A 14,056-nucleotide genomic window follows, 5' to 3' on the forward strand; every position below is an offset into this window, starting at 1 on the left:
TCACCAAGTGCTACCCTAAATCTACCCTGACAGGTGGCCGGTGTTAGCCGACCCCAGGCTCTGCACAGGCCGGGTTGTGTTGGCAAGTGAGAGGCCACAGCAGGCCAGTGGGAACTGTGCACGTCCTGGGCTCCTTTGGACCCGCTGATGGAAAAGAAGTAACCGGATCTCCAGCTTATTCACACACAAAACCTCAGGTCCACAGATAGGCTGAGACGTGACATGTAATAAACATGTGCCAATGCCGAGAATACTAGCCTGTTAGGAGGAAGAGCTCCTTCCTTCTGACCGTGATTTCCAGAGCGCGCGGTAAGGGGCTCGGGAGTCCACGTGACAACCTCGGACTTTAGAACTTCTGCGCTCAGGAAACAGAGCAAAAGGGAAGCCAGCTGCTGGGTCAAGATGTCCGCAGTGTGACGAAGGCTTGGTAGGCACAACAAGCGGAGAAGTCCTCCAGATAAATGAGAAGAAGGCACTCCGTCCAACAGAAGAACAGACGAACAGCATCAAGAAGAAGAATCACAAAAGACAAGGCCCAAATAGCCAGGAACTTTGTGAAAAGGAGTACATTAGAGCCGTGCAGAGAGAAACAACCAGAAGAGGCGGTCAGACTCGCACAGTCTGCGTGTTTCCCCCCTACCCGGGGTGGGGAGAGCGGGGGCCCTGGGGCTCGGCGGAGCAGCAGCTCAGCTGTGTGAGACGCAGCCCCTGCGCGGCCCAGCAGCCCCGGGGCCGAAGCGCACCCAAGAGGAGGGGCGGAGAGAGGAGCATGTCCCGGTCCACAGCAGCATCAACTCACCGCAGCGGGAAGGGGGAACAGCGAAGTGTCTGCCGACAGACAAGCGGGCGAACAAAACGTGGTTTATCCATCGACGGAGCATAGAGCAGCCTCGGGAAGGAAGAGCATTCGGACGCCTGCAGTAACGCGCATGGACCTGGGGGCCGTGACGCAGAGTGAAACAGGCCAGCCACGGGGACAAACACTGCAGGATCCCACCCAGATGGGGTCCCTGGAGTCTCCAGATTCGCAGGGACAGAGAGCGGACGGTGGGCGCCGGGGCCGAGGGAGGGATGGGGGTCGGTGTCTCAGGGGGACAGAGGGTGGACGGTGGGCACTGGGGGCGGGTGAAGGCTGGGGGTCGGTGTCTCCAGGGGACAGTTTCCATTTGAGAAGTTCGAAAGTCCTGGGCATGGTTGGTGGGGACGGCTGCACAACGGTGTGAATGTGCTTCGTGCCTGAGCCACGCACTTGATGTGGCTAAGGTGGTAAATTTTGTGTTGTGTATTTTACCGCAATAAAACAAAAAATAATAAAACGAAAAAAAGATATGTTTGCAGCACACACACAGCCCACCCTAAAGACACCAGGCACAAGGGCCGTCACAAGGATTTTCATCACTGCTCTGTTTGGAAACAAGCTTAGCGTCCTGTGAATCGGCGAGCAAGGAGAGGCAGGGCAGGGCAGGGCAGACCTCCAGCGGGATGACGTCGAGGGCCAGGCTCTGCGCTTGTTGAAGAGGACAGAGCTCGTCCTCACAGTCACCTCTGCTGGCTGCAAAAATTCTCTAAAATATCAGGGGGGTTGTTTCTGAGACGCAAGCCACCGGATGGAGACAGTGGGAGAAGGGACTGCCCAGCCGAGGGGGTGGGTGGTCTGACGAGCCCCGCAGCAGCCCCGACACCTGCGGGGCAAAGGGGCTGGAGGCTGGACCCGTGGGCCAGGTCTGCCCTGCTCCACAGCAGCCCACCTTGTGTGGCCGGCTCGGGCCCGGTAGCTCAGGGACTGGAGGAGCCGGCGGTGTGGGGGTCAGGAGGAGGTCCCAGGACTCAGGGGAGGCACGCATCTGGACAAGGCCGTCAAGCCCGTTTTGGACCTTCTCACTCCCAGGTTCTCCGGACTTGCCTGGGCCTGATATGCAGGTACAGGCAGCGGGTGCGCCGCCCTGGGAGGGTGGGTACCAGGAAAGGAAGGGGAGGGCGTGAGGGGCCCGGGGGACAGAGCCCACAGGAGCGCTTCTGCGCCCAGCAGGGCCATGCTTCCCCAGACCCTGCCCCTACAGCCTTGCGCACGGCTGGGGGCGCAGGCAGACCAGACTAGTCGGTCACCTGGTCAGAGTGGGCTCAGGGAGCTGCGGGCTGTGGGGTGGCAGGAGGAAAGCCCATCTCCCCAGTCTCCTCTGTGCCCAGCACGGACGGGGAGCTCACCGATGACAGCGACGGAGGAAGACACGCCCTGGCCTCCGATGAAGAGCAAGCCCCCCCCCCCGCCCCGCCCCTGCCCTTACTGCTCCAGTCCCAGCCCTGCCCTGTGCACTGCGGCCGGAAGCCCAGGCCTGGGGGTAGGAGTCCATCTAGGGCCAGGCTGGCGGGAAGGCCTGGCTGTGGCGGTCTGGGACGGGGCAGGGTCTGGGCTCAAAGGCATGGGGGTGGCTGGAGGGGGGGGGCGGTGGACGGTGGCACCGGGGCTCCCTATTCCTCCCTGGCAAGCCTGTGCTGTGGCGAGGAGGCCCCCTCCCCCAGCCCCCTGGGAAGCCCTCGCCTTTCCCCGTCCCAGGGAGGTGAGGACGCCAGCCCAGCCAAGAGACAAGACGGTTTATTTCAGACTCAGCCTGCACTCGGGCCCAGGGTTCCAGGGGTGGGCTGGCCAGGCAAGGACGTGTCAGCGCCCACAGTGCCCGCGGCCACCGTGCTGAGGGGCTGCACTGCAGTCTCCCTCCGTCCCTCCCCAGCGGGGCGGTGGACGCGGGTCCGCCAAGCAGCTCCTTTCTGTGTTACTGCATCTATACGCTTGTTAGAATCAAAGGGCGCCGGGTGAGGCGGGAGGGGCGGTCTACAGGGGCAGGACAAGCGCAGCTGCCGGGGCAGGTCCTCCTCGACCAGCGCCCCCATCCCCGGCCTCCCTGCCAGGCTCTCGGATGCCCCAGGGCAGGAAGTGCTGTGGTCCCAGCCTCGGCCGCTCCCCTGGGGCACAAGCTAGAAGGTGAATGGTGGGCACAGCCCAGACCTGCCTTTGCACTGTCTGTCCACCCAGCCAGGGTGCAGGTGGTGGGCAGAGGTGACACGGAAGTTCTGCCACTGCGAAGGCTTGGTTCGGGTCACCCCACTGCCCCGGCCCTACCCACATGCCCCCCCCCCCCCCCCCCCGAACCCTGCCCAGCTACAAACAAAGAGCAGAAGTGGGGAGAGTGAAACAGCCATACCCTTTAATGTCCCCACATGGGCTGGGCGCTTGTCACAGCCCATCTCGGACCCCTACCCAACCCTGTCTGCCAGGAAGCGCATGGGACCCCTGGGGCCGCTGGGAACTGGCTGGCACACGCAGGCGGGGGGGCCACACTCGAGGGCCTCTCTTCCCCCTGCCCCCCAGTACCCTGGCCACAGCAAAGACCACTTCCCTGTGCTAGGACTCCTCCTGTGCTGCGCAGTAAACCCCAGAGCCTGGGAGGGGGAAGTGCTGGGGGCCAGCGAGCGGGCTGCGATTCCACGGCTGGGGGCCTGTCTGTCTGTCCCTCTGCGCGTGTGGGGGTATATGTGTCTATATGGTGCGCATGTAGGGGTGTGTGGATAACTGTGGGGGAGCTCGGCATGCACTAGGCTCCTGAGATCTGTACAGGAAGTGGCTGTGCCCCCACCTGGGCACTAGCCATCATTTTTTCCGGGCCAGGAAGGCCACACCAAGAATTAGGGCTACAGCGGCCACGGCCACACTCCCAGCCACGAGCAGGGGGGTCAAGTTCTCAAAGGGGCAAGGGCCTCGGCCCCCTGGGGTCCCGCTGGGGGCTTCACCCTCCTCAGCCCCATCCCCAGGGCCCTTGGGCTCGGTGGCGGCATCAGGGCTGCTGGGGGCCGCAGGGGCTGGCTTCAGGTTACTGTGGTTATTGAGAAGGGTAGGGTCTGCTTTGGCCGGGGTCTTCTTGGCCGCTGGTGGTGTGGGGGCTGCGGGAGGCTCCTGCTTCTCTGCTTGGGCCTCCTTCTTCCCAGGCTTAGCTGAAGGGGCCTTTCCATCTGCAGCTGGTGGGGCTCTGGCCTCAGCAGTGGCCTGTGGAGCCTTGGTGTCGGGCTTGGGGCTGCTGGTCGCCTTTCCCCTGGACTCCATGCTGGACGGTGCTGGCAGGCTACGTGGGGTGTGCGTGAACAGACAGGCGGCTGGAACTCAGTGGCTCAGGACAGCTCACCACTGGGCATTATCTAGGCCTGGGGAGAGACACAGCGAGTCCATGGCAAGAGACTCAGCCCACCTGCTTAGCTCCCTACCATCCTGTCCCATAAGGCTCTCTGGACCACCCTCCACCCCAGAAGACCCCACTCAGCATGTGCTCCCAGGGCTTGGTCTCCAGCAGCCCCCCACCACTCCCTGAGAAGCCCCTCGAACCACACAGGCAGAGCCTGTTGACCCTGAACCGGCTGGGGGTGCTGCATGAGACTAGCCATCCGCACAATGGTCCTGGCCCTGCCTGTGCTATTTCCAGCTGCCCTGGACGGGGCAGTGAGAGGAGGCTATGCGGTCAGCGGAGGGCGTGGCAGCTATGGCGTGCCTGGGCTGAACCAAGAGTGTACCTGCTTGGAAGGACTGGGTCCCTGTGGAGTGGGGGTAGGGCAGGAACCCAGAGTCTGGGCTCCGTGGTGTCAGTGGCGTGGGAATAGGCCCCAGGCTGCCAGAATTGGGGTACTGCATACCTCAAGTGTTTCCCTGGGAAGCTGGAGAAGCCAGGCCAGCAGGCAGTGACAGGCCCTGTGCCTCAGGCAAGCCATCTGCCCCTCTCCAGCTCCTGGTACCCACCCCCAAGACCAGCTTTCCCTGCTCCAGTTCAAGGGCAAGGAGTCCTTTCTGAGTCTGGGGCTGTGCCCGCTTCTGGGCAAGAGCGGTGTTGGGGGGGTTCCCCTGGTGTCAGCCGGGTGTGGACATGCCATGTCCGTCGGCCTCAGCATCCTCAAACCTGGGCCAGGGCAGAGGATGGGGGTTCCGGACTGTAGGAAAAGCCTGGCCCAGATCCTCTATGTCTGAGTCGGGCTGGGCCCGAGCCATCTCTCTCTAAAGACCTAGACACCCCCTGTCTGTGTCTCCTCCGAGAGGATTAGTACCCCTCACCCCACCAAGGAAAGGGAGCACATGTGGGAAGCAGCGGCCCAGGTTTTCCACCCAGGCCAGGAACACTAACCACACCTGAAGGTCACCTGTAGGTCACAGCATAACGGGGGTGTCCCAGTGAGCGGCCCAGCTGCTGCCCCATTTCTCACGGAGTCCCAGCAGCCCCTCAATCCCTGCTGTTCTGGCTGGGCAGCCAGCTGCTGGGGGTCAAGTTTGCAAAGGGCAGGTGGTCTCCTGCCCGTCCCCCCCCCAAGCCCCTGTTATTTTTGGTTCATACTGACGTCAGCCAGTGCCCCCTCCCCTTCCCAGGAGCCGCTGGGCTGGAGAGAGCCGGGGGCCCAGCCTGCGCCCCCAGTGACCTTCAAGGCGGGAGCCGCCCACTCGCCCCGCGGGGCCGCGCCGTCACACCCCCAGCCCCAGGCCCCGGAACCCCCGCTGTCTTACGCTGCTGCTCCCGGCGCTTCCACTTCGGCGCTGCGCGCTCTCCACGGGACCAGGGCGGGCGGCGGCTGCGGCGGCGGCTGCGGGGACTGGGAGTTTCCCACAATGCCCTGTTCTCGGCGCCGCAAGCCCAGGAGGCGGGGCCACATCACCACCGGCGCCGCCCCCTTCGGCCGTCCGGGCGCCCCCGGCTGGCGGGGAACTGTGGGGCCCCCCACGCCCAGGCTCCCCCTTGGATCCCAAGGGCGGCTTGCAGTCAGGGAAGAGAGGGGACTGCCCTTCCCGCCCCTCCGCCCCAGCCAGTGCGGGAGTCTGCAGGCCCCCAGCCCGGGCCCCCTCCTGGGCCCCGTGCCGGCCCGCGGGAGGGTGGACGGAGGCCGGTCTGCAGGGACAGGGGAGCCGGCTCCGAAAAGAGGCTACCCTCCCCCTCCGCCCCTCCCCCCAACAGATTCCAGAGACGAGCTATCTACTTAGAATATTTATTTATCTTCTCACAGGACAAGACACAAAAAGTTACAACTTCTTAAAACTCTTCAAAAGAAAAAATATAATTCTGTAAGCAGCAGCAGCTTCCAAGGTACAGATGTGGCGGGAGAGGGCAGCTCCCAGAAACCGTGAACTGGGGGGCCCAGGCCTGAGCCCCAGGTAGTGTCACCGGGAAGGGGCCTCCGAGGACGGGGCCGGGTTGGGGTACACAGCACCAGCACATCAGATCAATCACCGACACAATCACGTGGCCTGGGGCGGGGCGGACGCTCTGATTCACGACACCAACGGAGGGGGGCGGTCCGGGAAGGCAGAGCTTACGGAGTGTAGTCAGCGGCCTTAGCAGAGGCCGGGGGAGTAGGGCGAGCCCCCGGAGGACTGAGGGAGCAGGTGCTATCCCCGGAAACAGAGCAGGGACCCCCAAGCTCCATACTGGTCCTCATGACTGTCTTCCCCACTGGCCAATCCTGGCGCCATAGGGTGGGGGGGTCTCAGAAGAGGGGTTTGCTGAGGTGCAGCAAGAACCACGCTGGGAAAATAAATTCCTGAATGGGGTCAGAAAGGAGCCCAGGGTGCACACAGCACACACGCACACACATTGCCTGGCCATGAGGGTAAAGCCCGCAGCCACCCACCCCTGCCCCCAGCCCCATCTCTGAGGGGCCAGGCCGGTGGAAGCTGGTGGACACAAACTGCTCCCCAGAACATTTGCACATGCACACAGACCTCACACGCTACGAGCCCACCAGGAGGGGTGCTGGGTCCCACAATGGAGTGGGGGGGGCTTGCCCTGCGAGTCAGAACTCAGTGTGACCCCTGCCTGGGACTCCTGGCTCAATATGGGGGGCAGGAGACCCCAATCCTCCTGCAAGGCTGGCTGAGGGGGGCAAAATGGAGTCCTGGCCAAGTGGAGAAGGACAGCAGCAGGGGGAGGCTGGACGGATGGACAGAGGGATGGACAGAGCACTTGTGCTCGGCAAGTTAATAAATAGGTTTGTGCGGGGTCCCCTTCGCAGACTAGGGGCCAAGCCTCGGGGACAAGAGCTGGTAGACTGGAGGGTAGGGTCCCGCTTGCCCCGCCCAGGCCTGGGCGCCCCAGCCTAGAGACCAGCTCTGTCCCTGGGGGTATTCAGGCCGGGACGGAGCTGTGGCAGGGGCTGGCTCCAGGAATGTAAAGATTTCTGCATGTTCTACATAAATAAGACATTGCTCCCAGTGGTCGTGCAGGCAGGACCCCGCGGGGGCCGCTGTGTGCACCATGTGGACCTCTTCCTCTGCTTCCCCCCGTCCACGTGAGAAGGCTGGGGAGAGACTGTCTCCTGCTCAGTCCTGGGCAGGCCACCTGGCTCCGGCCCCGCTCTGGTCCCACTCGGCGGGACGGAGCGGCTGGCTGCCATGCTCAGTGCTGGGGTCGCTGCAGCAGCTCCAGCAGCGTCTCTGCGATGCCCAAGAAGTAGACCACTTGAGCGATGCCAAACAGTGGGGCGATGACCAGGGCGCGGCAGTAGGCGCCCTTTAGGAAGGCCATGGGGCCCTCGTGCCTCAGGATCTTCCTGCAGGGGGAGGGTGGTCAGGGCTGCTGCCCGCCCACCCCCACGCCGGGGCCCTTGCACCCGGCACAGTCCAGGAAGCCCCAGGAGGGTGGTCAGGGCCGCTGCGCACCCCACCCCCCACCCCCACGCTGGGGCCCTCGCACCTGGCACAGTCCAGGAAGCCCGTGTAGGTGTCCTCGTGGACACCGCGCTGCAGCGACTGGAGTCTGGTCTTCACCACTGCAGGGGGGTGCGGGTCAGTGTGGGGCCCAGCCCGCCTCCGCCCCCGCCTCCACCAGCCCCAGGCACTGACCGTCACAGGGGTTGACGGCCACAGCAGCCGCACTCCCAGCCACACAGCCAGCCAGAAAGGACACATAGAAAGGAGCCTTCTCCCCCGATGCGGGACAGCCCAGCTGGTTCAGGTTGGCAAAGAGGGGGAAGTACACAATGGAGAAGGGGACGTCCCTGTGTGGGGAGGGGGGGCGCTGGTGACCTAGAGGTACACGGTGGGCAGGCCTCCCTCCTCCCACCCTTCCCGCCCCCCCCACCTGAGCAGTGTGGCCCCCAGGCCCTTGTAGAGGCCGGCGATGCCCCGGGTCCGAAGCAGGTCCCGGGTCAGCTGAGTCGCCGTGGGCCGGGGGGTGGCCGGAGCCTCCACGGAGGGCTGGGCGCCCCCTTGGGCCGACAGCTGGGCCTGGGCATCCAGCATCTTCTTCTGGGCAGCTGGGGAGAGAAGGGATGTGCCTGCTGGCTCCCCCACTGGGGCAGGGGACGCGGCTCCGGCTGTCACCCCCACCCCAGCTCGCGGTCCTCCCCCCACACCCTCACCAATGCGGCCTGCGTCCTGAAGCTGGATCTTCAGCATCTCCATGGGGGTGGTCACAATCACCTGGCAGGTGCCAGCCCCACAGCCCGCCAGCATCTCCTTCACCAGGGTCAGCTTCTGCCTGTGGAGAAGGGGTGAGGGCCGTGGTGCACAGCAGACCCCGATGCCTCTACCGCCCCGGGGGGGCCGCCTGCTGCCCTGGGCGTGAAGGAGACTGGGAACGGGCGCTGGAGCGGTAGGGCACCCGCCAGCCGCGGGTCCCCTTCAGGCCTGCCAGCAACGGGCACCGAGCCCAGCGGACAGATGGCCCCCGAAGCAGGGCCTGGGAACGGTGCAAAGAGCACAAAGAGCGGCGCGGAAGCTGGGGTTCGCAAGCACCGAGGGGCTGCCCTCTCGGCCCCTCCCTCAGGTGACGGGAAAGCTGGTCAGTGTCCCCCCAGTCCCACCCTGGGGGCCGGGACCCCTGGGGCCGAGGCACCACCGGACTCGGCATCTGCTTCCTTCCCGGTGCAGGAAGCGGTGAGGGGAGGGAGGAGGTGGGGGCAGCCAGCTGTCCTTGGTGGCTATCTTTTGTCCGGAGGCACGGACCCCTCCCCTGCACGACCTTGGTTCACAGCCCCTCACCCGTCCTTGGAGAGCTGATATCGAAAGAAGTCGTTAGCAGCCAGCTTGATGGCCTTCTCAGGGGTGACGAGGGTCAGGTTCACAGCGGCTCCTGCGGGGCATGGGGGGCGGGGGAGCACGGAGGGGGGAGCACGGGCAGGTCAGTGACGCAGGCTGGGGAGGCCCTCAGCCAGCTCGAGCCTCCAGCGGACACAGCCCTGCCCGGCCGCAACTTGGCTCTCCTCCTGCCACCTCACCCACATTGCTGCCGGGCGGGGCAGGACCGGGCAGGGGCAGCGCCTCCTCTGGGCACGCCCCTCACCCTCCCTGCGCGATGGACCCATTGTGGCCTCCCTGAGGAACTCCTCCCCTGGAGGACCTCGGCCCTGGGCGAGCAAGAGCAGAGGGCAGCCGTGGCAGGTCCCTCCGCACCAAGTCTGGGCAAAGCCAGGCTTGGGGACTGCCTGCTAAGCGGCTTTGCGGTTGTGCCTCACCCCCTCCCCTCGGGCCTCGCAGCACAGATGGAGTCCCACCTGTCCCAGAAGCGGGGCAGAAGCCTGCCACCGCACAGTAAAGACACTTCGTCCTGCCACGCTGGCCTCCGCAGCAGGCGGGGGAGAGGGGCTGAGCTCCGGGAGGGCTGCTGAGAACCACCTTGCCCTGGAGAGCCCGGCCTGTGCCACCCACCCAGCACCCAGGTCTGAAGGGCCACAGCAGGCGCCGGCAGGCCAACCTGCCTGGCTCTGCCAGCGGCCTCCGAGGCTGCAGGAGGGCCCCCCCGCCCGCCCGGTCCCCAGCCTCACCGCGGTACATGCCGAAGTAGCCCTCCGAGCGGACGGTCTTGATGAGGCAGTCAGACCTGCAGCAAGAGGGGGAGGGGGCCAGGGGCTGACAGCGGCTCCAGCCCTAACCCAGACAGGCGCTTCCCAGGCCGGCCCTGGCCTCAGTTTCCCCTCTGGTCTATCAGGGCGGGGGACACAGGAGCAGGACCGGAGTCGAGCCGCAGCCTGCCCCCCCACAACCCTCCAGCCCCCGCGCCCACCGGGCCTGCTCACATGCTGGTGTACAGGCGCTGGCCATTCTGCTGGTTCTGAAGCCTCGTCTTGGCCAGGTCGATGGGGAACACGCAAGTGACCCCGATCAGCCCGGCGATGCCGCCATTGATGAGCTTGGCCGGCAGACTGTGGGAGCAGAGGGGGTGTCAGGACTGGCCTCCTCGGCCACAGGTCAGGACCACACACGGGGTGGGGTGGGGTGGGGCCGAGAGCGAAGGCAGGGTCACATTCTGACCTGATCTGCTTATCAGCCATTTAACTGCGTGCACCCAGGTAGCCGGAGAGGTGGACGCCAGCCGGGGGAGGACAGGGGTGGTGGCGGGCGGAGCGTGCGTGGGACAGGGGGGAAGGGGCAGTCCTCCACTTTTCGGGGAATTTCAAAACCACCGCTTCTGTTCTAGAAGAGGGTACGGGAGTCAGCGGAAGGAGGGAAAGACCACACCGAGGCACACCAGGGAAATAAGCTGCCCCCCCCCCCCCAGGTCTCATGCAAGGGCACCGAGCCCCTCACTCACCCGTGGCCCCATCCCCAAGGCCACCCAGTTTCCCTTCAAGGCGCCCCCCCCCCCCCCCCCCCCGCGGCTTCCCAGCTGGCCTCGCTCACGCTCACACACACTCACGTGCACACCGAACGCGCAGGAGCACACCCTGCCTTTAAAGGGCCAGGCGCCTCTGGGGCAGTGAATCTGCCAGCCAGGCAGGTCAACCGCGGACTGCGGTGACCCCCTCTTCCTTGAGCAGCTGCAGCTGGCGCCTGCCCCCTTCAGGATGGAGGCCGGAGGTGCTGAGGAGCCCCCCAACCTGGGCTCAGCTCACAGCTACCCAGGAAGATGCTGCCGCTCCAGGTGCAGCCCCCTCCACCGCTCCCATGGACCCCAGACAGCCCCTCCCCTAGGAGGAGCACTATGCTCACTCACACCCAGCCCAGCACCCACCCTTTCCAGGAATCCCACTCCCAGACAGACACAGACACACAAGCACCGACCAGGTCCTCTGGAAGCACAGGGTAGGGGGCAGTTGGGAAGGGGATACCGGACTGAGGCTGCCTGGGGTTAGTTCCCCGACCCACTCTAGGAGAAATGGGGCCCCTCTCACTAAGGACAGGGCAGGAGAGCCAGAACCAGCCTCCGGAGCCTCCTGTCCTGGGCCTCCCAGAGTTCCGGAGCCTTCCCCGCTGCCTCTTCCCCAGGCCCCCTCAGAGGCCAGCTGTCACAGGCTCTTACCCACAGCACTGCCGCCCAGGGTCACCAGGCTGGCTCACGCCCCTGGTCCCTCTGAGGACCGGTGACCTTCACCTCAGCTTTCCTGGCCCATCTGTCCCTGTGTCCCCTTCCCCTCCAGCCCCACCACCCCCGCAGGCCCCAACCCCTCTCACCCCGAGGACCACCTCCAGGACTGCAGCCTACCGGGCTCAAGGAGGAGACCCAGAGGCCGAGGGAGGGGCCCGCTGCGGGGATTGGCCGCTAGGCGGGGCGGGGCCGGCCTTGGGAGGGGGGACGGGACTTTCTCTTTCACTTTGGGCTGAGGCTCTCTGCCGCGGTGGGAGAAGGGATGGGAGGGGGTGTGACAACTTCTGAGAGCCAGGGCCCCGCCTCGGACACCTGACCAGCCCACAGGGCAGTGGACCTGACTCAGGCTGACCTAGCCAAGGCAGGGCAGCCGCCCATACGAACCCCAGTCCGAGGCCGCCACGACCCTGGATGCCCCTGAGTTCCCACGCGCAGCGCACAGGCTGCATCTGTCTAGGGCTCTGGGACCCAGAGGATGGGGCGCTCTCTGGGCTCAGATCCTGTGTGTGGACAATCTGTCCCGTGGGGGTGGAGATGGGTTTGTGCCCACTCCTGTTCGTGAGACCTGTGTCTGTTGGAAGAAGACACATTTCCTGGAAACCGCACTCTGGGACACAGGAAACAATACACGTCTATTAAAAAGCTAAGGTTGGGACGCCTGGGGGGCTCAGATGGTTAAGTGTCTTCCTTCGGCTCAGGTCATGATCCTGGGGTCCTGGGAATGAGTCCCTCATCGGACTCCCTGCTCAGCGGGGAGCCCGCTTCTCTCTCTGGCCTCCCCTGCTCCTGCTCTCTCTCTCAAATAAATAAATACTTTTTAAAAGGCCAGGGATGGACGCCTGGTGGCTCAGTGGGGTAAGGCTTCTGCCTTCGGCTTGGGTCATGATTCCAGGGTCCTGGGATCGAGCCCGGTATCTGGCTCTCTGCTCAGCAGGGAGCCTGCTTCCTCCTCTCTCTCTGCCTGCCTCTCTGCCTACTTGTGATCTCTGTCAAATAAATAAAAAAAAATCTATTAAAAAAAAAAAAAAAAAGACCAGGGAGAGGGTAGCTAGGTGTCAAGAGGCCTGCGGCTGCCACCCAGGACTGCTCACCTGGCAGGTCCAGACGGCACAGAATGGGCACTCCCAGAGCCCTCTGCCTAGCCAAGGGGCCCCCAACGCACTCACCTGGTATCCATCCCCAGCACCAGCTTCCCGGTGCCCTAGCCTGCACATAAAAATCTGGCCTCTGAACTTCAACCTGATTCTCCCTCCCCACCCCCACCCAACCCACCTCCAGGTGGACTGGCTACAGCCAGCTCAGCGGCCCAAGGCTGTCAGGGGCAGGGTTTCCCTGAGACCTAGCCCTGCCCTCCAGGGGACTGAGGGAGCCCGCCTCCCTGAACGGGGCCAGACCCCACCTCCCTCCAGGGTGAGGGACCCTGCGTGACGGGAGTCCTGGAAGTCAGACGGAGCGTCTAAGGGGAAGAGGGGAGCAGTTGTGTAGGGAAGAGCGGCAGGCCCAGGGGTCCCAAGCCTGAGGAGACAGGAGTCTGGGATCTCACAGGATAAGCCTCAGGCCTCAGAACGGAGCAGGGAAGAGGGTCGCCTGGCTGACAGCAGTGAGAATGAAGGAGCTCCAGCTTGGGGAGACTGGCAAGGGGTCCACCGGACCCTGAATCCCCCTGTGTGGGACCTCACTCTGCTGTTCCCACTCCCTGCTCAGGAGACCTCTGTGGGACCACCTCCCCGGGGCACCTCGTGTTGCCATGGAAACCCAGCCACCCTGGCTGGGGCTGTCAGCTCTCCCTGCCCCCCCCAACTTCTGCAGCCAGGTAAACTGAGGAAGAAGGCAGGCAGTGGACAGCGCTGCCCAAAGAGCTCAGCCACAGGATGCTGCTGCTCCTTCCAGACCCCCCCCCCCGGGGAAAAATGTCCCACAAATGAAGCCGCTGAGCTCCCCCCCCCCCCCACGGAAGGCGACGGGGGTGACGATCAGAGCCTGGCACTGGCCGCTGGCTGCCCATTCAATCTCCCTGCGTCCCTTCCCCGTGGGCCGGGGGTAGCTTTCCATCCTGTCGGAGGGGCCCCAACCCGTGAACAAAGGAGGCTTGCGGTGGGGGCTGCGGGCTACAGCTCGGAGGCCGGCTCAGGCCCCTCGTCCCTCAGGAGGGGGTCCAGACGGAGCCCAGACAGTCACGCTGCCCCCGCCAGGCGATGGCGACTCCAGCCACGCACGTGTCCACACAAGTCCGGCGGGGTCCCACGTGTGCGCCCCCTCCCCAGCGGTCCGGCCTCCGCGTCCGGGTCTCTGGCCCCAGCTTCCCACCCCGTGGGGACACGTGTGCGCGGGGAGCGCGCCCGGCACCGCCCGGGGTCGAGCACGGCCTCCCACACCCGGGCGGCAGCGGGTCGGAGCATCGCCGGCCCCGGGACCTCCCCCGCTCCCCGCCCCGGAACCACCTCGTCCGGGCAGCTGTCACCCTTCCCGGCCGCCGCGGCGCCCCTGGCCGCCCCCCGCCCTCCCCGCAGCCGGGCCGCAGCCGGCGGGGGGCGCAGCGGAAGGGAGAGGCCGGGCCGCCACTCACCGCGCGCTCCGCCGCCGCCGCCGCCGCCGCGCTCGCCTCCCCGCGGTGCCGCGCGCCCGGCTGCTCCGAGCGGAGGCGCGTCCGCGGGGCTCGGCGCTGTGCGCGCTCCGCCCCCTGCCCCCGGCCCTCGGCGAGCGGCCTCCGGCTCCCCCTCCCGGCCGCCGCG

The 14,056-nt window shown here is 65.6% G+C and overlaps 2 protein-coding genes across 8 annotated transcripts; both read right to left on the minus strand.

Moving 5' to 3' along the window:
* Window positions 1-3,181: 3,181 nt before the first annotated feature.
* On the minus strand, window positions 3,182-5,656 carry CEND1 (cell cycle exit and neuronal differentiation 1). Its single transcript, XM_059397837.1, has 2 exons — window positions 5,534-5,656; window positions 3,182-4,194 (listed from the first exon to the last, which is right to left on the minus strand). Exon 2 carries the CDS (start codon window positions 4,094-4,096, stop codon window positions 3,647-3,649), a length of 450 nt encoding a protein of 149 aa, XP_059253820.1. The 5' UTR covers window positions 4,097-4,194; window positions 5,534-5,656; the 3' UTR covers window positions 3,182-3,646.
* Window positions 5,657-5,995: 339 nt separating this feature from the next.
* Window positions 5,996-13,970, minus strand: SLC25A22 (solute carrier family 25 member 22). Of its 7 annotated transcripts, none has more exons than XM_059397860.1 (10): window positions 13,891-13,970; window positions 10,271-10,432; window positions 10,036-10,161; window positions 9,784-9,839; window positions 9,002-9,092; window positions 8,380-8,498; window positions 8,100-8,274; window positions 7,862-8,016; window positions 7,713-7,788; window positions 5,996-7,569 (listed from the first exon to the last, which is right to left on the minus strand). In XM_059397860.1, exons 2-10 carry the CDS (start codon window positions 10,288-10,290, stop codon window positions 7,416-7,418), a joined length of 972 nt encoding a protein of 323 aa, XP_059253843.1. In that variant the 5' UTR covers window positions 10,291-10,432; window positions 13,891-13,970; the 3' UTR covers window positions 5,996-7,415. The 7 variants fall into 7 exon arrangements, with proteins under 7 accessions (XP_059253843.1, XP_059253885.1, XP_059253853.1 ...); XM_059397902.1 differs by having other exon boundaries at window positions 10,271-10,427; window positions 13,891-13,948; XM_059397870.1 differs by lacking the exon at window positions 13,891-13,970 and adding an exon at window positions 11,411-11,496.
* Window positions 13,971-14,056: the final 86 nt, after the last annotated feature.

The sequence above is a fragment of the Mustela nigripes genome, chromosome 1 (genome assembly GCF_022355385.1).
Source record: "Mustela nigripes isolate SB6536 chromosome 1, MUSNIG.SB6536, whole genome shotgun sequence".
NCBI lineage: Eukaryota > Metazoa > Chordata > Mammalia > Carnivora > Mustelidae > Mustela > Mustela nigripes.

Excerpts from the sequence above, each read along its gene's own strand:
- SLC25A22 (XM_059397860.1), bottom strand. The coding sequence starts at position 10,290 with ATGGCTGATAAGCAGATCAG. Across the intron at positions 8,499-9,001 it reads TATCAGCTCTCCAAGGACGG|GCAGAAGCTGACCCTGGTGA; the intron begins GTGAGGGGCTGT and ends CCTTCTCCACAG. Across the intron at positions 7,570-7,712 it reads GGCTTCCTGGACTGTGCCAG|GAAGATCCTGAGGCACGAGG; the intron begins GTGCGAGGGCCC and ends CTCCCCCTGCAG.
- CEND1 (XM_059397837.1), bottom strand. The coding sequence starts at position 4,096 with ATGGAGTCCAGGGGAAAGGCGACCAGCAGCCCCAAGCCCGACACCAAG.